At 39.4% G+C, this 24277-nt stretch overlaps 1 protein-coding gene across 1 annotated transcript in view; it reads right to left on the bottom strand.

Annotated features, from left to right (window-relative positions):
- LOC104460783 (retinal-specific ATP-binding cassette transporter-like) overlaps nt 1-23688 on the bottom strand; it is a gene marked incomplete at both ends in the record, with an annotated part of 33694 nt that extends 10006 nt beyond the window's left edge. The window contains 9 exons of the mRNA XM_010073948.1: nt 795-972; nt 7785-7883; nt 10504-10708; nt 12550-12761; nt 14431-14440; nt 14564-14786; nt 17733-17909; nt 18726-18931; nt 23491-23688. Of these exons, the coding sequence (XP_010072250.1) occupies nt 795-972; nt 7785-7883; nt 10504-10708; nt 12550-12761; nt 14431-14440; nt 14564-14786; nt 17733-17909; nt 18726-18931; nt 23491-23688 (1508 nt within the window). The remainder of the gene's footprint in view (nt 1-794; nt 973-7784; nt 7884-10503; nt 10709-12549; nt 12762-14430; nt 14441-14563; nt 14787-17732; nt 17910-18725; nt 18932-23490) is intronic.
- Between the last annotated feature and the right edge of the window lie 589 nt (nt 23689-24277).

Raw genomic sequence — 24277 nt, 5'->3', positions numbered from 1 at the left:
TCAGCAGATTAGAACGCTTTTATTTTGGGTCAAACAAGTTTCTTGCGGAACAATTAAAAAATTAAAAGGCAATTTAAAGTGCATTTGAAATAAAATACTTTTGAAATTAAAAAAACCTGAAGTGTTCTGCTGGGAAACATCATGATGAAATACTTCAGTTCTTTCAACATTCAGTGAACTTGTCACAGACTCACGAAATGTTTTCTTCACCAATTAATCCTATTTTGCCAAAAGAAGTTCTATATGAAGAAAATTAAACACTCCTAAAGTCCATCTTCCTGAGATGCTAGGGTTTTAGGACTAGAGGAACACTTTAATCTGGACATGGATCTTGCATATATGTAATCATTTTGTCTAAAGAGGGCCTACATTTTATATTCCTTCACACACAGACCAAAAAATGTGACTGACCAGTTAGACAGAGAAACCAAAACCACAAGGAGTGTGGTAGCTTTCAAATCTTCAGCTCTTTCAGCCAGAAGATCCTTCTCCCTCTTCACCTTTTGGGAGTTTGTCCATGGGAAACGAATTCTGGGGAAGAAAATTGCTTCCTACCCTCTAGACTTTCTCTTGTTGTGTCAGGCATTGTCTCCCTCCCAGGGCTTTAGCCAATCCAGGATATCTTGTCTTTGCCTAGGGGCAGCATTTCCCTGTCTGGAAAAAGCTTGATGTTGTGCATCAAGCTATCTGCAAGGGTGGTGGAGAGAAGGGAAGAATGAAAAGAGAAGATTGCTCCTCAGGACAGAGCAATAGAGCACTGCCCTGGATTTGCTTCTTCTGAAATAAAGACTTACATGGTGGTTGTCTTTCCTGCTCCATTGTGACCAAGGAAGGCTGTGATCTGGCCCTCATAAAAAGTAATATTCATCCCATCTATTGCTGGCTTGGGCCTGTTTGCAAAAATCTTCACCAGGTTCTGAATGCATACTCCTGGAATCAATCCTGTTGGCTCAGGCTCAAAGAAGGTATTTACTTGGAAGCAATAAATCAAGAATGAAAGAAAGAATAAAACCAGATGTTTTAATCCCAGTTCTGATGATGACACATCAATAAGTGCAGAAGCAACAGCACATACCCAGTAAAATACAGCATCATGTGCCAGGGCCAGATTCTCCAGTCACACCAGTACCAAACTGAGGCAAGATTTCTAACTGCAATGCAATTTATTTAGATTCACCCACATATCAATGGCAGGAGAAGTGGAGCCCAGAATTGTAATGGTCTGTGGAGAGGTAACTCAGGTTAAGCTGAACACACTTTCTGTTTCCATTGTGTAGCAGGAAGATTATTTGTGGTGGTTGTCTGTAGATACTTAGATAGGCTGAGAGATTACATTAAACAAGCAGCAGGTTGTCTTTCTAGCCAGGCTGAAATCTGTCACTCAAATAATCTGCCCAGCTGTGCATTCTTTTACCATGATGCTTTAAAAAATGCCAACATTTGCCTTTAATCCTAGTAGGTGAATTTACCCCCTTGCCGAGGCCAGCTCAGGATTTAGGCAGTACCTAACATGAGCACTACATAGGATGGCTTTCTCTCAGGATTAAAAATGCATTATTGTAAATACCACCATCAGGATGTTTTATTGCATCAGCTTCTAGACAAAACAAACTTCCTTTGAAGTAAATTAAGCCCTTGGGCAATGTGAATTATGGGAGGAGAGAGATTTAAACTAAAGACCCTGTCCACTTTTGTTTACACAGAATGCTTAAGGCTTTGTAGGGAGGCTTGTTTTGCAATTGCAGTTTACTTAAATTGTTCAGTACCCAGCAGGCCTGCATGGAGAGCAGCCAATGCCATCTGGGTGAAACCAGCCCCACCTCCATCAGTGGCTCTATGACTGTCATTATAAACAACACTCAGGAGAAAATCCCAAATACACTGTACATGAGAAAGCTGTATATACTACAGAGCAGCTGAAATAATTCATCTAGAATGGGTGGATTTATTTTAAATAAAATTATATGACAAACTTTTCTTTTGCTTTGCGAGGGAATCTAGGTTTTCTTTTACCTTACTGGGCCAAATACAAACATCCCTGTATTTACAAACATTCCCATGGAGTCTGGCTAGGGTGTTCTGCATATATTGGCAATTGAGGTATGATCCTTGGTTTTATATGTATCATGAGCTCAATTCGTATTTGTTTTCAAGACTCACTGACAAGTTCTGAGGCAAACTCACTGATGATCTCCCCTCAGTATCTGCTTTGCATCACCTGAAGGACACTGGTGGAGGCTGAGCTCCCTTTTTTTGTGATTCATATTTCTCCATTCTGATCCTATTTCCTCAGTGCAATATTGGCCCATTTAGGTCTTTCTTCAGAGGCGGCAGCATTTGTGGGGGATGTGGATGGGGCTTTGGTGAAAGCTCTGCCTAAAACCTATCAAACAATTAGGACAGATTAAAAGCATGTCTGCCCTGCTCTGTTAGCCCATGCTAGTATTGGACTGCACTAGAGTTAAGCCACTAGAACTACTCTCCATTTCCCATCTCATTACTCTTACATGAAGCACTAACTCTTGCATGAAGCCATTTTGGAAACTGTGTCCTTGAACCCTATCAGGTCTGCTCTTGGCTTCTCCACATGTGTCCCAGTTCCTGTGTGGCTGGCTGAAAGGCAAGGCAGGCTTTTTCATGCAGTGACAGGCAAAGCCCTTCCCTGTGGCCGTGGAGCAGATGGAACCTGGGAGCTGATGAGTACAGCACCACAAAGATAAGGCAGTACTAGGAGAAGATTGTCTGAAATAACCTTTGCCCTCTGACTGTCTTTTTTCTTTTGAAGTCCTGTCCTGTTTCCATTCACCCTGAATGCATGTTTTCAGTGCCTACGTGAGGAGCTCCCATGACCCCACTTTTATCTCTAGCTTTTCAAGAGAGTCAGAGTGGGCCCAGAGCTGTCTGTAACAGTTACTTTTCCTACAGAATCCACATGCATTCCTCTGAGCATCACATACAGAAAATGCCTCTGGCTCCCCACAAAAGAAGACATTGGGACTTGAAAACAAGGCAGGTCATTGAGGAATTCTTAGGTGGTGGCTAATGTCAGCATCAGAAAAGGCTGCAGACAGACACACAGACCACTTCAGATAAATCTCTGCTTCTCCTGTTTGAAGACGCACAAAAGAAAAAAAAAAGGGGGGGGGGCTAGGAACATTCCTCTCTCAGCATAAGTATTTTTATTGAAGTCATGGCTCTGTTTAATTCTAAGAGGTCAATGTGTGTCTCAAGCTTCCCTTAGCATGAACACTAACTTGCTATAGAAACAGCCTGCATCTGCACAATAAAAAAACAAGACACAGAGATCTTCTGGAAGGCAGCCCTCTTATGCATGGTGGCTAAAATATTCTAAGGGTTTGTGAATGTAGAGAAATCAGTAAGAGGGTAACTGGGAGAGTCAGTGGTTCTCTGGGCTTAGCTCTGGCAGTTGTATGCTATCCTCTATAGCTTACTGGGCTCTTGTATTTTGACTCCAATCATTCCTACATCTAGTTTCTTATGAAGTACAATGAGTATAGTATCTCAGAAGTAATCAGGTTGCTCTCTCTCCTTACTATTAATTTCATCTTTGTCCTGGACATCTGTCTTAGGCTTCCCCTGCTCGCCAGGTTCTTTTTCTCGTTTGTGTTTGCATTGTTTGTTTTTACCATCCTTCTCCCCCAGGTTGTCATTCTTTTCTTCTGGCTTTTCAGGTTCTTCAGATTTCTTTGTTCTGCTTTCATTTTTTTCCTCTTCGATGGCATTCTGATCCACACAGCTTTCTGACTCGGGACTTTTTTCTATATAAACCAAAAGTAACCAACATTGAATTAACCAAAATTTAATTTCCCCGTATCTCTAGAGGTACTTTGAGGAAAAGGGGGTAGTCCTAAGCCTTGAGCTCTTCAAGAGCATCAATCACCAGTGCTTTACTCAGGGTAGGAATGCACCACTCAGAGCCATCTAGCTTAAAATCTGCTTCTCAGTGTCAGGAACAGATATTTAAGGAAGACAACTGACAATTTTGCAATTATAGACTCAGAGTAGAAGATCCTGACTAATATTAAATACATGCTTTATATTTTGGCCATGCAGCTCTAGACCATATTCTTCACCACATGAAGAGAAAGGCCATACAAACACTTCCCAGACTTCCAGGGAGTGAGTGAAAGAAAAACAAAATGAAAAGGTTAAATGAAAAGCAAACTGCTAAACTGCTACTTAGATTAAGAGACTAGCTCCAGGCCAGAGTGAATGAGTCGGTGTTAACTCTCGTACAAGAATTTCCGGCTTTCCAATTTGGTCTTAGACCTTGCTGCCACAAAGGAAAACAGTCACATAAAATCACTAATGGGGACAGGCTTGAAGCAGGAAACAGTGATGTAAGAAGAGTGAGCCCCTGAAAGAACTGTTTACATAACACAGATTCAAGCTGGCAGCCTAGAGTGCAACTAGCACAACTGTAATTTATCAGATGGTCTAGAACTTAATTTTGTTGTGAAATTTCACCATAACTCTGCTACAAGAGGTTTTAGCTTAGCCTGTAAAACTATAAAATTACCCGGTGCACAAATAGCAACATAAACAAGCTCACCACATCACCCAAAATGGCAAAGTGGGGGGACACAAAAGTGCACTGATAGAAGTAAATTTTAAAAGTACCAAGATAATTTATTAGTTTTGCTTCATTTTCAGCTGTGCATTTACATTATCAGACATTTTCTCATCCAGTTTTCTTCCCAAAACGTTTTCCAGTTACAATAAATTAAGACAATATTTAGTATTACCCTTGAAGGAAAGATACAAGTTGAGAAAAGTTCTACAGTTGTTCATGTAAGCTGAGGCCCTGAAGAGTCTTAGTTCTTCAAAGAGGTAAGAATCACTTGCCTCCTACAAAGGAATTAATCAGAGATGACCTTTCCAAATGTCCCTGCTTGAGAAAACCCAAGGCAATGTTTCATAGGAGAGAGGACACTGAGGCTAGCTGAGCTAATCATGGAATAATTTAGATCAGGGGGGACTTCCAAAGATTTCCAGTTCAATCCTCAAAAAATAGACAATTCAGATCACAGTGACTATCTCCAAAAATGAAGATTTCACAACCTTTCTGAGCAACCTGTTCCAGTGTTCTAACTACTTTCACCGTAAATAATTTTCTTCTTATATTGAATCAGAATTCTTGTTTTCCAGATTGCCTCTCATGCTTCCACTAGGCATACCTGAGAAGTCTAGCTATCTCTTAGCTTTCTCTCTTAAGGCTGAGCAGATCCAGCTCTCTCAGCATCTCCTCGTCTGTTATATGTTCCAGATGCTAATCAACTTGGTGGCTCCTTCCTGAGCTCCCTTCAGTAACTCTACATCTTCCTTTCAATAAGGATCCCCAAACTAGACAACACAGTACTCCAGATGCAGTCTCACAAGTACTGACTAGAAAGGAAGAATCAATTCCTCTGAACAGATGGCTATACTCTTGCTAATGAAGTTCAGAATGCATCCAGTCTTCTTGGCTACACAGGCACACTTGATGGCTCATGTTCCACATGTTATCAACCAGACCTTTTCTACAAAGCTGCCTGCCAGGAGACCAGTCTGTATTCCACCCCAGAAACAGTATTATGCATTTACTTTTGTTGAACTCCATGAGGTTCCTATAAAGCCACTTCTCCAGCCTGTTGAGGTCCCTCTGAAGAGCTGCCCTGCACTCCACTCTTCCCTCTAAATTGGTGTCTTCCACAAACTTGCTCATGGTGCTCCTATCCTATCACTCGGGCTGTTAATAAATCATTAAACAGTATTATGTCCAGTGTCAGTCCCTGGCAGACATCTGCCACTAATAACTGGTCCCCAGTTACACTTTGTAGTGCTGAACACAATCCTTTGGGGCCAACAGTTCAATCAATTTTCTACATGCTTCAGCGTCCACTCAAGCAGCCTTTATCTCATCATTTGGGCTATCAGAATACTATGTGAATCCATGCCAAAGCCCTTGCTAAAGTCAAGTTAAATGGCATCCACTGCTCTCCATCTGTCCACTGATCCAGTCATCACAGAAGAAAATCAGACTGGTTGGGCAAGATTTGCTCTTGGTAAAACCATGTTCATTATTTCCTGTCACCTTGTCCTTCATTTTCTTGGGAATGGCTTCCAGAAGGATCTACCTCTTGATCTTACCAGAGACTGATAAGCATCAGCAAAACTGGGATGACAGTTGTGGAAGGGACTGCAATATTGCCCCATTTTTTTTCTCAACAGTGAACTGTTAGATAAACTCAGTTATCTGATGTAATCTCACCTACAAAATAAACTCTAGACTTCACTTAAGCAAAATATTTTACATAAGTAATCTAAAAAATGCTATCAAGAACTCATAAAATAGAAAACTTGGTAATAAAGTAGTAGCCATAAACTTTTCTGTTGCTGATCTACCTGAGCAACTAAATATTTTGGGGCTTTCGAGACTTCTCGCAACCTTGAGTTTGGGTACTAAAAAATCATGAGTTTGTCTGTTATTGGAAATATATTCAAGAACACACAGAACTTATGAGGCATTAAGATAACCAGAAAATGGATTTAATTTCTACTAAATTTAGGCTTAAACTAAATAAACAGAAAATCCTGTAACTGTGCTCCAAATTTGAGGTATTCAAAGGAGCTCTGGTGCAGGATATGCCCAAATTCCACAGAAAGTCAATGAGACATAATGGCTGACATCTGGGTCTTTGGAAATTTTCCATTGATCTATAAACATGCTCCAAGCCCTCCTCTGGCTCTTTCTTCCTTCTTTCTGTACAGTCAAATTCTAATCTGGTGGGCAGCATTTGCAAAGCTGAAGCAGGTAACAGACTTGATAATATCTAGACAAGCCTCTACTATTCTGAATACCCTCACAGCAAATCTAAAGGAAAGCATGTTCATTCCCTCAGAATGCACCAGAAGGCGAAGCCTCTTCAAAAAAACCAATGTTATAACCTCTTCTTTTCTGATCAAAACATGTGAGCAGTGGATGTCTTATCAGCATGTTCACAGAAAGGATTAAATTTGTTCTGGTTTATAGGTATCACCTCACAATGAGATTGCCTGAATCTGTCTGAGTTGATGAAGTTTAAGGATAGTAATTAGAAGACTGAAGAAATTATTTCATCATCTATTATTTTGATTAGTTTCACTGTTACCTCGTAAATTTAAGACATTTCAAAACATTACCTTCAGCAGCCTCTATTCCAGACATTAATACTCATTCTGCATTAATTCCTGCTTAAATACAATCACCCACATCTTGTTCTTGACTACTCCAGTATCAGTGCACAGCAAAAAAAATCTGCAAATGCAGGATTTGCACTCATTCAAGTTGGTCCAAGGGTGGCATCAATTTTGATCTTGCTTGCAAACCCAAAGTAAACAGACTTAAATTAATGTCAAACTAGATAGAAAAGAAACAGGTTTAGAATGATGGGGGAGCCTCAGTGTAAACAAGATCAACATTATGTTTCATTTTGACTCATTTCACAAATGTTGTGTTGGGCAACAAGAACTCCTTAAATGTCTCAGAAGGTGTCAGAGAGTCAGGGTTTGATGCTGTTTGTTAGCCCATGCTTTAAAGGCTCTCAGATGGAACAGTGACTCATCTCTAATAACTCTAATAATAGCAGGCCACTCCAAGTTTAAAGGCACCTGCCAAGATTCCAGTGTATGGCTGTCTCTAATTTTTGCAGCATCTCAGGTAATGGAAAAGTTATGCACTCACCTCTGAGAGGATCAGTGGTTTTGAAGTTGTTTCTAAACACCAAAGTTTTAAAAAAACTCACCATCAGCAGTTGGTGTTTTCTCAGCTTTTAGGTTTCTAGAGCCAAGCCAATAAGATTCCTGCACAGGGAAATACCAAGGCTGTGGTAGCCCATAGTCCCCTAAAACAAAAATAAGTACGTAAAGTGCACTTAATAAACACATTCCTCAGTGGGCACAAATTCATATAGGCAAAGTCTGAGCTACAGTTATAAAAACTTGCAGTCCTAGTGTTGCATATCAGAAGGTCAAACCATCCACCAAGTACCTGACAGAACAAATTTTGTTTGCAGATTTTTTTTTTTCCTTTTGGACAGGAGTATAATATTCAGAAAATACGTGACCTGATTGGCCTTACCTTTTCTTAAGTAGAATGTGTTTTAATTACAGAATGAAGCTACTCCCTACCTGGGGACAGTCTGAATCCTTACCAACCAGGCAGCAGCTGCCAAGGAACATCCTGATTGCTTAAGTTGGGATCCCAGCCTCACTCAGGGATTTTCTTTTAAGGCCAACTTAACACTTGAGGGTTGACAGGAATGAAAAGCTCGTTATATTTGAACTTATTACTCTGGGCCTGAATTCACAACTGGCAATGAGAAAAGAGACTCTGGCTGTTATTTCAGCACACAGCCTTGCAGAAAAATTGTCAAAAGAATAATGCTTTTCTTAAGTAGAAATGAGCTTTTTTGGTCACGGGCTAATTCTGTTTTGAAAAGAGGACATCATCAGTTGTCAGACCAGACCAGAGCTAGTGCAATTCAACACCACTTTCCTGGATCATATTGATTTATAGAATGCAGGGATTTGAGCAGCTATGTTTAAACCTGGCATCCTCGTGAACCCAGGTGTTACTGGCCTTGTCCTACTTATTCAAAATGAGCAAAGGGAATTTGTGATGCTCACTGAACGATGGTCAGTTTTTCTGTATTGAAAACCACTGTTTATGAAAGTGTCTGCTTATTTCTGACTTACCAAAAATACCCTGTATGTCAGGCAACCACTTGTACTCCCAATTAATATACACAAAAGCTCTGTCTGCATCCATAGGTTGTTCACCTTGCACTTGTTATGGACTGGATTATACCCCTTTGAAGCTAGTGACTAAAACAACTGCTTCTCATTCAGTATGAATACAAAACCCAAGTGAACTCCATTAGGGAGAAGAATGCTCAAATAGCCAAAGGACCAGTATCGACAACGAGTAGCTGGCTGCAGAGAAAACTTGCACTGGAGCTGAATCATATGGTTTGAAGGATTATCCAGGAAACTCCTATGGTAAACTCAAATACTACAGCACTGATTTGGCGGGTTTGCATTTGTGTGACAGAGAAATGCTGTGAGAAATTCCACAGAAACAGAGCAGCAGAAAGCCAAGGAGCCTCTCAGAGCAAATACTGGGAGGAACTGAAGCAAATTAATAGAAGCCCTGAGAGGTGTTGCTTTTGTGTAAAGTACTGGCTGAAAAAAAACAACTTGTATCTATGAAGAATGAAACTCCTGTTGTTTAACTCCCGCTGTGTTCATGGAAATAGTACATTGTTCATTCTTTTTTAAATAAACAGAGTCGCAACATGGGCTTCTCCAAAGAGGAACTTTTAGAGAAGTTACTGCAAATCAGCTTTGAAAATAAGTGTATTAAAATTGTGTTAAACTCCTTTATGAGGATACATTTCTTAAAAACTGAAAAGGCATTAATTGGGTGTAGTATATGTCACTTTGGAAAGGACACAAACAAAGCAGACTTAAGATCATATTTGAATTTTGAAGCAAAATATTCCTCAGACACATCTAAAGCCATTCAACAACCCCTTATCTTTTCTTGATTTGGATTAACTATCATAAGTGATGCATGCAGACAAACACCATCTTACCTTATCCATTGTTAATTTTCCTTTGTACCTAGAAAATCTGCAAGATCTCAAATTCTGAGTAACCACTCAAGAAAAAAAAAAAAAAAAAAAAAGATAGCTATCTGCCAAGAAACACATCCTGGAACTGCAGTTCACATGTGGGAGTAATTAATTAAAAGAAAGCTTACTTGCTTGTACAGCATAAGAGTCTGCATTTATTATATTGCAACAACATTCAGTAAGCAGCAAGATAACCATTTGAGCTACAAGGACAAACCATTTTCTCACAAAGGTTGTTCCCAAACTTTGTAATTAATAACAAAGAAAATCCTTTTGTGAACTTGCACTGGAACCAGGATTCCCATTTAGAAATAAAGTAAATCCATACAGGAACTTTCAAAACTGCCTAGGACAGAGTATATGTCTCAGGAAATAGTACCATCCTTTAAGAAACAGTCAGTCTAATAATGCAGCCATGGTATATATGTGAATTAGAACTCTTATTTCTACATTTTCGAAAATTTAAAAAATTCTTACTAGAAATGGTTGAAATTTCTCAAAAGAAAAATATGTACACAAATTGGCTTTTAACAGATGATATTTTTGTAGATTTATTTTCTATTTTAGATCTTAAAACAGGATCAGAAATTGCATCCTCCTTCTTACTCTCTCCTCCTTTTCTACATTTTTTTTGAGGACTGAAATAGGAGAAAGAAAAAAGAAAGAGAGAAAACTGGAAGCCCTTAAAAAACAATGGTTATACTGGATAAGACTCATGGTCTGCAATGTCAAATACCCTTTTTCTGACAAAGAAATATTCAAAGACTGATTAGACTAACACAGTTTACATCAACTACCACTACCTTCTATGAACAAGATCTTGACATACCTGGAAAAACATTATCAAGATACCAAGAAAGTATTCCATAGAGAAAAGCATCAAAAAGCATCATTTTAATGGAAAAAATAAAACTGTATTCATCTCCTTCCAAGGGACTAGTTCTGATGTTACCCCACTGTAGGCCAAGACCTTGCTCTTCATAGCGTGACAAGTATTCTGTACCGAAGCCAAAAGCTACTTGAGAAAGCAAACTCTGGAATGAAGGAAAAATTACATTCAACTCAGAGGGACATGTTGTAAAGCAAACACAAAAAACCATGATCTTTAGGGACTGGACTTCAAAACTTGATAATGACTAACAAATGATCAGGGAGAAGTGGTTTCATTTCTATATCGGACTGGGATGTTTAGTCCTCTGAATGGTGGCAATTTTAAGCACTATTTAGCCATAATAGACCAAATGCAACCTTAGCTGTACATTGTTTAGCTACTAGGCAACATTCACAGCTCAGTCTTTTTTTTTTCCATTAATGTCTCTGTTCAGAAAATACTATAGATGCATCTAGAAGTTTGCAGTGAACACCTTTGCCCACCTTGGAGAAACAAAATATTTCCTGAGTGTACAGGGCAGGGCCACTATGAGTAACGAGACAGAAAGTACACCAGATGCTCAGGATAAGGGAAACCACAACCATCCCCTCCCCTGGTGTTGTCTGCTACCTAGTCCTTACACAATAAACTAATAAACCAGTATAGTATCCAAACAACCTCTTCAATGTTGCATTGCAAAAACAGAGCAAGAAGTTATACAGTGCTGTTTCACAGGATATGTAGTTCAGCCAGGAATGTCAGACCTCAGGAAAATGAGGGGACAAGAGGGAGCCCAACAGCAACTCTCAGTGAGGCATTATCATAGTGTGCTAATGTCCTGGTTTCAGCAAAGGACTAAGCTTTGAACAACAAATATAAGACCAAATGTATCAGGAACAGAGAAAAATATTCATGGCTTCTGGTTAGCAAATATCCTTTCTTACATGAATGCCTCCTCCTTCACTTTAGGGTGAGAAGAGAGTTGTCTTTATGCTTAGACTGTGTGCCAATCTCAATATTTCTTCCCAAATCAGAACCTGTTAGAGGCCAACTCATTTCCTGACTTAATGACAGGATCAAGTTTTGCACTTTATCACCTTAATCGGTAGAACTAAAGCTGGTATATACTACATCTGTATAGTACATCAGTTAAGAAAGCTGATTCAGAGCCAGATTTATACTTAGTTATAGCTTTTAAATAGTTATGTTTTCTTTTTCCTTTTTCATTATATTTCCTAGTACAAGAGCAGAAGACAGTATTTCTCTTTTACCTAGGTTGTTAGAATGCTCAGCAAAGGTGGGGAGACTGGATTCAACCACCTGCTTCCCTTCCTGATTCATGGGGCAACAGAAAAATCAGTCTGAATAATTTTGTAAGTTCACAGTTCCATTTCAAAAAGCAGCAAGAAGTTTCCAGCTCCACTGAATTGTTAAGTATCTTACCTATTATGAAAGAGAACCAACAAGGAAGCACCGCATGGAGAATGTCTGCAGCTTCTTAGGTGGAAGATATTTCAGAGTTTTGGCACTTGGGTTCAAATCCTAACTCTGCATTTAGCTGAAGAAGGAATGTGAACCTGAGGTCTTACCATCCTTCGATATTACCCTGTTAACCAGGTTATAGCACATGAGAAATATAACTGTCCCCATTTTGTGAATTGCCTTTGTATTTACTAAACATACCAGAAGTTAAATTTGCTTTGACTTATAAGGAAGTGTTCAAAATTTTTTGAACATTATGCTAATTTCCTAGCATTGAAAAAGTAAAATAAATTTTACTAAATTTTCTAAAAGCCATGAAAGTATCTCTTGGTCAGTAGGCTTGCTAAAGGCTTACTCACTTGCAATCCCTCATTATTTGAGAGAGATTCAGAGGTGTCCCTCTCTGAATCAAAAAAAGCAGAGAGGAAAATGTCCACAATGTTTTCTTACTCACATATGAATAGTGAGAAGGGCAGCTAAAATTCGAACCCAAATAAGCCATATAATCAGTGAAAGGCTTACTGCTAGGATCTTCAGATTAACAGTCATGCGGTCTTGCCAGACAAAGCAGACAATGTGAGGCAGGTACAAGGTGAAGTAGATGACTCCACTGCAGGCAGCTGCCAGATTTGCTTTGGAGAAGAAGGTGCTGAACAAGAAACACTGCATTATAGTGGCTGTGGTGAATGTCAGTAGGAATAGAAAGAAGAGAAGTGGACTGCTGTAATGTAGTACTTGTCCACACTGTAAGCAAAAGGAAACCAGAAAAAATTTAGAAGTATTACCAATTTCTGAACTAGCAGAAAAGGTCAGAATTGCCATTGACATGTAACCTGTAGTAAGTAATAAGCAATAAGCCAGTCTTTCTTACCTAATATGACTTCCAGCTCTCCCAGGCAGTAACGTTTCAACACCTGAGGTCATCACAATAACAAATCCTTCATCTAACTTTATCCCTGCTCCTGGATTGTGTCTTTATGTTAGTACAATACACTGTGGGGTTCATATTCAGATTTGATGACTGAATTGAGATCATAACTGATTGAAAATGGACATTCTGTCCCTGTCTTAATAAGCAAATTATTCTAAGCAAGATGTGCCTGCTTGGAAATTCATACATTTTAAATAAAACTATTTGAACTATCACAGTAAATTTTCATTGATCTCATCTTCTCCACAGTCCACTTGCTCAATGTGCAGAAAAGACAATGTAAGGAAGCCTGACAAAACGCAACGCATCTTCAAACAAACAACAACAACAAAAACAGGAAAATTATAAAGCTTCTGTCCCTAATTGATATTCAAACTCCATAAGGGTATCACAGCTGAGGAATCCACGTGCAGTTTCTCAGAGATCCTTGTGTACTAACTAGCCTACTGGGTGAACTTTTATTGACCTTTCTTCCTTAGAGCTTTTGTAGATTAAACACTCCCTCTCAAGAAGAGCACAGACTGTGCTGATTATCTATTTACTCCTAAAAAACAATACTGAGACCTATTTATTAGGCTCAACTTTGCTCTGAGCCTTATATAAGGCTCAAATAGGTCTATAAGGCTATAAATAGGTCTCAACATTGTTGCAACATCTGACTGAGACCTATTTCTTTATCAACAGTGATACAATCTCTCATAAGAATGTATTTACAAAGGTGTGTCACACTGGCATAGTGAAATCCACGAAAGGAAGCAAATTATAGGTATAAACACATTCCTCTTTGGTATTAACTACCTCCTGATTTTTCATTAAGCCAGTGTAGCAAATAAAGCAAGCTTTCTCTTATCCACCTGTAATGGAACCACAAGGAAGCAGAACAACTCATCAGGGCAGGTTGATAAGATAGAACAGATTGAACCCCAACTGTGCATTTGTATCAATACCAGTTCCCCACATCAGAAAAGATGCAAGGGCATTCTTCCTTATCAAAATACTATGGATTTATATAACTAAATATAGCAGCTAAGCTAGGAGGAGCTTGGCTCTTAGGTAACACAGAGAAGAGGTAGTCCTTAGAGACAACATCCAGACTGCCCTGAAAAGTTACAAAAATTATTTTGAGTCACAGAAGCAAAAGCTTGTTTATTTTCAGACTGTCCTGAAAGTTCTGTCCTTGCAGTCTTTTCCATTGAAATAGTGGCATAATTTCTAAGCAGGAAAGCACTGAATATTAAAAATGAATCACATATGGTGAGTTTCTAGATTAAAATTCTTTATCTTATAATCCCTTCTATTTAAAGCAACAATTATTGTTTATTGGGAGATCTGTGTCTGTCTCCAGGAAATACAAGATACAGAGTAATCAGCTTGATGCATTGTTCTGTGGGGGCTTTCACAATAAATCTTACTAGTGAGTTTATACTTTCTGCCTCTGTCAAGTGCTGATGCTTCTGCTTAGAAGAACGCACCTGCTACATGCTGTGATCAGAACAGGCCACCAGCCATTCCCACCTCCCTATGAATGGCTACTATTCTTTATCAACAGCAAACTGGTACCAGCAGTGCAAACACAACAGTGAGTTTGAGAGTGGCAATTCTTACCATAATCAGTGCTGTGAGGAGGAACGTGCTCACAGCCATCATGACGAAGCTGTCTAGGAACCAAGCGCACCAGATCACCCCATTAGTTACACCCCTGTTCTTCATAGCCTCTTTCAGATGCATTTCCTTCTCCAGCACTATACTCTTCACAGTCATGGAAACTGAATATATCCAAGCCAATACCATGAAGATGGGAAAGGCACGGTTTAAGGTGATCATGAAGCTACCAAAGCAAGAAGAGAGAAATTAATTAAATTTAGGTAAAAAAAGAGAAATATTGAGATGAAAAGCAAGAACAAAGAGGAAAAGGAGTAGGGAAGAATGTATTTATTAAACATAAGACTTTCTCAGTCTAAACATCAATAACACCTTGCTAGTGAACTTCAGAAGCAACCTAAATATTAATGAACTAACGGTTGCTGCACTCCCATGAGACAGATAAATGTTATTTCTGTTTTACAAAGAGGTTCTAAGGGTTACTGAAGGCTACAAAAGATGTGGTGGCTCATGAAAATACATCTCTCTTCACTGTGAATTGCCATAATGCTTTTACTATGATGTACAATGAATATTTTAAGACATATGCTAATATCAACAATTTGGGAGTGTCACTGTCTTTTTATGCTCCCAAGATTCACTGTCAAAAGAATTAAACAAATTAAGCATTAAAAGCATCAGATGCTGCCAGCAAGGCTGCTGAAATTCATACAAACCATGACTCAGGAATGTGTTGGGACCATCCTATATAGTACCGCTTCCAAAACAACAGTGCTGGGACAGGCTGCTGTGGGTGGCCCTTCATGTACTGTGATGGAGGCAGTGCTTCCTTTCTCCATCCCTCTCCCCAGACTCTATGGCTGCTCAGCCCAGGCAGATGATCCTTGCTGAAGCACTGCCTGAAGTGTGTTATCATGGTGAGCAAGAGATGTCGGGGTGAAAAAGCTGAAAACGTTTTCTGTGAATTTGGGATTGCAACTTTTCAAAGAAATTACCCTGAAAACCAAATGGACTTGATTCTTTCAAGGCCAAAATCTTAGAGCTGCTAAAAACAAAAAGGAGCAAAAAAACCTTCAGCTTCCTAAATCTGAGCCCTACAGAACCACGTTTTTGCCATATGCTCTCATAGCTACACCATTGTCAAAACAAATGGAAAATCTTTACTTTTCCACCAAAAATTCCCGAAGAGAAATCTGGCCTGCTGAAACAAAGCCATGCTTTTGTGGAATGGCCTGGGGTACCCTGGGTTTTGCCTGTTGGTGGACACATGTAACCCAGCACTAAGCCACACAGAGCACAACATACATGAGGATGTGCTTGCTTCACTAAAGCAAGCTCTCTGCAGAGGCCATCACTGGGTTTGGAGATCAGCCCTGAACTGTGTGTGGCTGCTGCAGGCTTCAGAGAACTTTTGCACAGGTAAGGTTTCTGCCTCCACAGTATTTTCAGTGGGGAGGAAACAAACAGCAGGCTTTCCAGGGTGACATTTTCTCAGGCTAACAGTTAATGACTGATGGGAATGACAGGTCAAATTATGTATATCTGCAATCTGCCATTATCTGAAGTACTAGCATTTACCTGCACAGAGCACACTGACAGCACCATGAAAGGACTTCTATAGCACCTTTTTTTTTTTTTTTTTTTCCTGAGTGAAATGTACACCAATACAGTTGCAGTAGCACAGATTGCAGCATTGGAACAGGCACACTGTGACCAGGGAAGAGGCACCACTTCATAAAACCCGGAGCACACATGCTGGTTCAGGCAGTGCTAATGGGGGTCCACAGTCACCCTGCCTCCGTGTAGCTGTGAAATCTCCACACCCAGGAGCACGGTCTCTTTCTTATTTTGTTACAGAGCGAAAAACCACCTCTCTCTCCTGTAGCTTCTTTATTCTGCCCTTCACCAGGGAAAGAAACTCCTGGTGCCTGCAATAATGAACTGCAGCCACAGTCCTGGAATCTTTTGCTAGATTCATATGAGATTCAAAACAAAAACCAGTCAATCTTCATAAAAGACATAGGCAGCAATTAGGGAGAAGATGGTTAGAGAATATCAGGTTATTGTTGAAAACTAGCATACACAATGGGAGGAAAAGGGCTGCTGTTAACAGACACCAAACTGCGGTCGGTATATGCAGTTTGATTGCAGATACTATTCACACAGTTATAAATGGAAGCCTTTCTAAGCATATGGTTAGGATTTTGGAAAGAAAGAGTTTCAAGAGCCTAAATTGTCTTGGGGTTCTGCAAGGCCTGTAGGCATCTCCAAGGACCAAAAACTACAGCTGTGGGTATTGGTATATCTAGATATGATTAAGTCTAGGGTTAGAGTTTGGTAATACAGTTGAAGAGACTGGGTTGTTGGATTCTTCAGGACTTAAAGAAATAGCAAGAAAGGTACCAATTGCACTGGGACAAGCATTTTCTATTCAATATTTCTTTAGGAAATTATTCTCTGGATATAAAGAAATATGGGTTTTAGAGATGTAATTAGAGGAAAGACATTCACTACACTTCAATGGATTCTGCACAGTTAACTGAAGGATGCAGTGTTTGTTCTAATATGGGTCAATGCTCTGTGTTCACTTTTGCTACAGGCACTGGCCATGTGCTATAGCATGAGGCTTAGTTCTAGTTAGATAAAAACTTTTTAAAAGACCACATTTTTGCTGGGTCCTGTGTAATCACAGCTGTAGTTCCAAGGCTGACATTATTAGGGACCAAAGAGTTATAGTTGAGGTGCCCTGTTGACAACAGATTCTCAACTGTAATCAATGTGAAGGTTTAGGTTAGGTTGTTATTACTGCCCGGAAAAGTAAGGCCAAAAAAACCCTCCAGCTTATATTTTCTATTTTGTGTGGTATGCAGAAATTGGAAGAACACTGCTGCTTTTAAGGGGGCAGTGTTTTGTGTTCATTTTGGGTCTGGACACTGGTTACCTGAATGCAACAAAGGCCAGGATTAGGATTAGGGGAAGAGTCTTGGCAAAGGCAGTTTCTGGAATCTGGGTTATGGCAGGATAAGGAAAAGAACAAATCCATTCAGTTACATCTCAGCTATTGCTCTTGCATATATACCTTAGGACTAGGGTTAGAACTGGTGTTTGAGAGTCTTAAAGCACTCATCAATCCAAGTATTCGTCAGAATTAAGATAAACTGCTTTTACTCACACATCATCCACAAAACATGGATATGGCATTTGCTGCAGATAAATTCCTAATGGCACTTCAACATTGGTCTGGGTCTTTATAATCCCATGCTCAATCATGTCTTGGAGATATGCAAAGCCTCCCCAGATATAACGTAAATCATCCACAGGATCAGCTCTTGGACCAGGATCCCAGTACCTCAAAAGAAAATTCACATGGAAATCATTTGGGTAAACAGGGGCTTTAGAGGAGGGGCAGGGGGGAAATAAATAACAATTTAAAAACTGTTAGCTACTGGAATTGTAGAAGCACTGCCTGGAGTTATCTTTTCTAGATTTTGGTCTGTCAGACCACATTGTTTGAGAAAGTATATTATCTGAAAGGTTCTTTCGTTTCCTTTAATTTTCTCTACACTGACACAGAACAGCAATTTTGGCCAAAAACATACAAAGATTAATCATGTAGCACAGTAACTGTTCCAGAATAAAAATAACTGTATTTGGAATACAGTATCCTTGGAGATTAAACTGGAACACCTGGATTGCAACTACCAGACACCATTATATTCCTTTATGTACACAATCCTGAGAAATTACCTCCGCTATCCCTTTAAGTGAGTCCATTTGAGGGGTACTTGAGGAGGAACAGCAGAGAAGTTCTGCTGTCCAGGTGGAGGACAGCTGGGTCACCATCCACACAGGACTTCCTTGTCTGGCTCCCCTAGTGTTGGAGACAACTAAAAACTTAAGCAGATTACTGAACAGATTCTGAGCAGAGTCATTTCCCTTTGCCACATCTCCATGCACCTACGCACTGCCTGGCCTAACTGCCACAGGAGTGATACCACTTGTGTCAGTACCTGGTAACTGGAGATGCATTCTGCACTGCATTACAATACCAAATATTGGTGAATACAGTTGGATTTCATGCATGTATCCCATGCAGTTCTACTGTCCTTATCTCTCTCATATTCATGTTATGGCAGGCAAGAACTGAGAAGGAACCATCCCTTACCTGTCTTTGATTTTGTTTGTTTTCTCCACTGCATCTATATCCATCCGGATCTTGTATTTCACCAGTGGTGGAAGACTGCTGCTTGTAGGCTCTATGTCTGGAAAAACCACACCAGCCCAGAATTTGTTTTCCTCCAGCAGATGAAGGGCTTGATGAGTCAGTTGAGTTTCGTCAAGATAACCTTCAAATTTATCCAAGGTCAAGCACTACAAATAATCACAAAGAGAAAAATCGTATGGGAATAAACTAGTAGGAGGTATACATTAAAGCAAACATCAGCGGTTGAAAACAGAAAAGGGAGGTAGGTTCATCTGAAGTATGAAAATCTGCTATTTTCAGTTTTAAAAGCTTATGCTGAAACTATGAAAAGTTGACTCTCTCCTCCTTTCTGAAAGCTTCCCCATTCTTAGTCTAATTCTTATGACAAATTCAAACCATACTATAATACCAATACAAGCTCAGAAACATAATTCTCCCTAAAAAGAACTGTAAACCTCAGATTTAACATTGCTGTGGTCAATGCAAGTGGATAGAATAATTTTGAAAGCAATGTATTCCTGATATTTAAGGATTGCCTCCTCCAAGCTCAAGAAATGTGCATCCTAACAAGTGAGAAATCAAGCAAGGGTGGCCACTAAAGCAGGAGCTGCTGCTGCAATTTCAATATGACAGGGCAAATTTAGGTGTACCTATACAAAACATATAGCCAGTAATAGGTTCAGACAAAGCCTATGATACCACATTTGCTAATTAAATAGAATGAAACATTTTAAAAAATATATATTTAAGCCACTGTAATCATCCAGCCATGGAAATGTGAACTCTGCCACTTGAACTATACTTGGAAGGTTCCCTCAAAAAGGCAAATATCTGAATTGGAAGGGCTAAAGCTGCAGCATGGATGAGGTCCCAGTATCAAGAACTGTCTCCACAGTCTGCAACCAGGAGATAAAATTAACTCAGCTACAAAATAAATCTGGACACAAGAGCTTTTTAGCAGTCCAGTTGAACCAAAACACTACCCTTTTCCAAATTTTGGGACTTTTTTTTCAGCCTAGGAAGTGCCTGAGTGAACATCAGGGAGTTAAAAGATGACTGATCCATAAGAAAAGCACATTAGTCACGGACTTCAGCTGAAAAGCACTTTGTCAAGTGAAGCACTGTCAGAGTCAGAGCACAAATTTGAATCTTAAAGTCTCTTAGGTATTTAGACATATATTCCTGTTTAATGCCAGTCAACTAGTCAATTGATGTCACTGATAATATTGTGTCCCTACTGAATTCTGACGTGATTAACCTGCTGGCATAAGTTAACATGCTTTGGTTACCTCAATAATAAAATGTAGTTTACTGTTCACAGCAAACGGTCTTCTTTCTTAGTCTCTGTCATTATTGCAAAATGTATTATCATCACTCCATATACAAGACACCAAGTCATCAAAATCTAAGCCCTTAGTGTCCCCCCACTTACCTCCTACTTAACAGGCATTGTAAGACAAAAAGATCATGAACACTACAAAGTCTGTCATTAGTTATCTGTAAAATTACAGACTTACGATTGTATATTTAGCTTCCTCCCTTCCAAATTAGCAAGATTGCCAGATAGAAGTATTTAACCCCCTGATGGACTGGGAAGATACTTATTGAATTACCTTGCTTCATAAAATTCCAGGAGGCTAACTTGTTTGATCTTATCTTCTTGATCGTCTCTTGCAAGTGAATAACCAAAAATTACTCCACATGAAAGTGCTCATACAGGCAACTTATTGTTTAATGGGCAGACATCTTAAAGGCTCCTTTATTTAACCTTGCCCTGCGACAAATCATGCTCTGCTTCCTTAAAAACGTCAAGTATCACAGCTTAATGGGATTTATATGAAAATATATTTTTAACTGGCAGCAAAACAAAACAGTGCTTAAATTTATAACTTTATTATTTTGCAGCTTTACTCTTCACAGTGTTTTGTAAATGTTAATTCTCCTAGTTTGCTTTACAAAATTAAACTACATAGAATTTCATATCAGAAAGTAAAATAAGGCAGAAGAACTTTCTGATTTTTATGCCAGAAGAGAAATCAAACTAGACTGATGGCTCAGATTGTATTAATTTCTTGGGGGATACATTTATCCCACGTAGTTAACTGAATTCTAGAACTCAGTTTAGTTCTTGCCAAAGTGTCAGTGTTCCCACAGTAAAGTACTTCTGTGTAACTGTGTCTTTGGAGTGTCTGGAGGACTAGTTGCTGTTTCTTTCTTATGAGAATTATTTTCAAGGTGCTTGTTGCAGCTGCAGAAGAACTCGTGTAATTTTCCAGGAGAATCTGTGGAAATGGCACTGGCAAAGTACTGACTGACAACTGATCTTGTCCAGATTTTCACTGCAGAACAGACAGTGTCTGGACTAGGCTGAGGACCAGTACAGGCTCTTATCCAGGGGTCCAGTCAAGGAAGAAGCAAGTGTTCAAAACAGAAAACACAAGTGCTTGTAGGTCTTCTGCGTGAGTAGAATGAAAGCAAAGCTTGCACAAGAACATAGGCTAAGACCCAGTGTGGCAATAATTCACATCATTTGAAAGTGAAAAGATTTTATATTGTAATCTACTAGACAAAAGCTAGAATTTCTCTCTCTTAACATCAATTGCATTCAAAACAAAGGCCGTATGCTCTACCTATGCTTTTTTTTCAGTGAACTGCAACATCGCTTCTACCTTCATAAACCTCACTATATAAAAATTCACTCATCCAGCCACTTGGGGAAATTTATTTCAGATTTTTTCCCAGTAATTATTTAACAATTTCAAATGGTCCAAAGAAGATGGGAAAACCAAAACTAAAATAATAATAACAGATTTGAAAGATAAAACCAGAAAATAATAAGCATAAAGAGGCAACTAGGTAGATCTCACAAACAGTTTAGTTGTTCTGTGGTCCAAGATAATCAAAGGGAAGAACAGAAATTCTTGGGTTGGTGAGAATGAATCCCACTGCATAATCTGTGGGATTCTCAGCTGCACCATAGCTTGCAGCAGAGATCGAGAGTCTACAAAGATAGTTGCTGGCAGCATGCCTTTCCTCATTGCATACTACCATAACGAGTAGGGTGTCCCTGAAAGGGAGCTGTTTGTTCCCATTGTGCTTGGCACAGTGTGGAAACATTCTCAAATGCTAACAACTCAGTGTAAACTGCAGACTTAAAGAACAATCTCATTACAAAGAACTTTAGGACACAACAATCTATTACCAGGTACAGTAACTGTCCTGGTATTGTGGATGTTCCAGCACTGACCTGCTGCAAGCAATATATTTCACTCAGCTTGAGTAAGAAATAATTCTGCTAACATGATGCAAAAAGATCAGAAGAATGAGCAGAGCTTTGTGCAAAAGCTTTCTTGTTGCCTCTTGTAATAGCTACAGGAAGGCAGACAAACTCTCAATTTCTGCCTTCTTGCAGGGTATGAATGGATTGGAATTAGGAGAGCTAGGCTTGGTCTTGTTGCCTACAACTAGTATCAATTTCCTCTGTGAGACTGAGAAAATTTAACCACTAAATAATAAATAAATACGTACTTTTCTTGCAGAGATACTTGTAAGATGTAATTCATCTCTATAAAGACCCTGACCCTTGTATGGCAGGTGCTAAATGTGGAGTTCCCAAGCATTAATATTACTGTCAACAGCAACAACTCTTGGAGTTACCCTGCAACATTGCAGGGTCCATGAGTTTTGCCTGGGCTCATAAGTTTACAAAGGAGAATTGGCATTTCATTTATCTAACTTATCAGGAATCCACCCCACCTCAGGGCTAGTTCCAAACACATCTTTACCTGCAGTCAGAAATACACAGAATAAAAAAACCCAAAAAGTGAGAACAAAAAAAAACCCCAAACCAACAACAACAAAAGAACTTAGGGTGTCACCCAGGTCTGAGAAGGAATGGATGCAGCAGTTTGCCTAGCTCTCTAAAAAAATACAACCTTTGTTGCGCTGGACTTAGTCTGAATCTGATGAACTCCTCAGTAAATTAGATTCCCCTACCAGGGTAACCTCTTACTAAAAGTATCTTCCAAAGTATTTTTATGATGGCTTATGGAATGTAATGGATATTTTCATCTACATTTTTAGCATTTTTTATTTATGTAATGAAACTTCACCTTACTTTCTGCATTGTGGCTTTAAAAAAGCCTCAGAGTGCTCCATTGAAAACATAGCACCTTAGAGAAGGGGGGTACAGATTCCAGGAAAGAGACACAGACATCTTGTCAGAAGTAGCTACAGGACAAGTGGAAACTCCCTCATTTGTTTCAACGGAATTTTGATCAGGTGCTTAAAAACCTGAACGGGGTCTTACCAAAGAACTATTACCTTCTCTGGTCCTGGTCTTGCTGAAATTTGTGGCCTGTTAGTTATTAGGGCTTACAAAAAAAAAACCTAACAAAACATTTCCTTGAGGCTTTGCATTAGCTTTCTGCCTCTCAACATCAAAGTGCATTCAGACATTCAACCAACATTCTGAATACTGCATTTGGGGATCATAAAATTGAAGGTTTTTTTCATAATAATAAGTGTTAATGTTCTTGTACTGCTGTATTATTTTAAAACATGCTTTTAATACTGAGATTAAATTAGAAACAAATTTGATGATGAAACAATGAAGATGTCTTAGGATTTTAACCTTCTCGACTGTTGCCACAGATCTCAAGTACTGCCTACCATGCTTCAATATATTCTCTACAAGTATTCCCAGCAGGGGGAGGGCTGACCTTACCTCCAGATACTGACTGAACAAACGCAGAGCTTGGTCTGCAGCACTGAAGATGTTCCGCCAGTCAAAGTCTGCCATTCCCTTCTCCCGGCTCCCTGGAGACCCATTGTGGAGAAAGTTGATTATGTGTTCAGCAGTTAAGCCTTCAGCACCCATCTGGCTGTTCAAGAAGTCCCTCACTGTAGGGTGCTTCAGAGAGTCCTGAGGAAACACGTCAGGACAGCTTCACTACAATGATCCTCTTCACACACCCTGTTTAGCTAGAAAGGTTTCCATTTCCATAGCTCTTGCTGAGCTATGAAGTGGTACAAAAGGGTATGATAAGAAATTAATTTTATAAATGGGCAATTGCATAGCTGAACTGGACATGAGACTTGAAGAATGGATGAAAAGATATTTATCCTTGACTATTTATTGCATTTTTTCCTATAAGCAGAGGACAAATGTAATTAATGTCTAATTGTCCTTGTTTCAGCTGAGAGAGAGTTAACTTTCTTCATAGTAGCTAGTTAAGAGGCTATGATTTGGATCTGTACTGAGAAGAAGGATGATAACATGCTGATGTTTATAGTTGCTGCCAGGACAGTCAAGGACTTTTTGCATCTCATACTCTGCCAGTACCTGCAGGTACAGGAGAAGCTGGAAGGGAGCACAGCCCCAGTTACTAGCCTAGGATTCAACCTTAGGTTTAGGACTGAGACCCAAATTGGCCAATGGTCTGTTCCATATCATGCACGTCATGCCCCATATATAGATGAGGCTCTGTTTGGAAGTGCTCTCTCTTGCTCTG

The sequence above is a fragment of the Pterocles gutturalis genome, unplaced genomic scaffold (genome assembly GCF_000699245.1).
Source record: "Pterocles gutturalis isolate BGI_N339 unplaced genomic scaffold, ASM69924v1 scaffold51737, whole genome shotgun sequence".
Classification (NCBI taxonomy): Eukaryota; Metazoa; Chordata; class Aves; order Pterocliformes; family Pteroclidae; genus Pterocles; species Pterocles gutturalis.
Note: the sequence above shows the minus strand (reverse complement) of the source record. Positions and strands in the feature narration are given on the sequence as shown.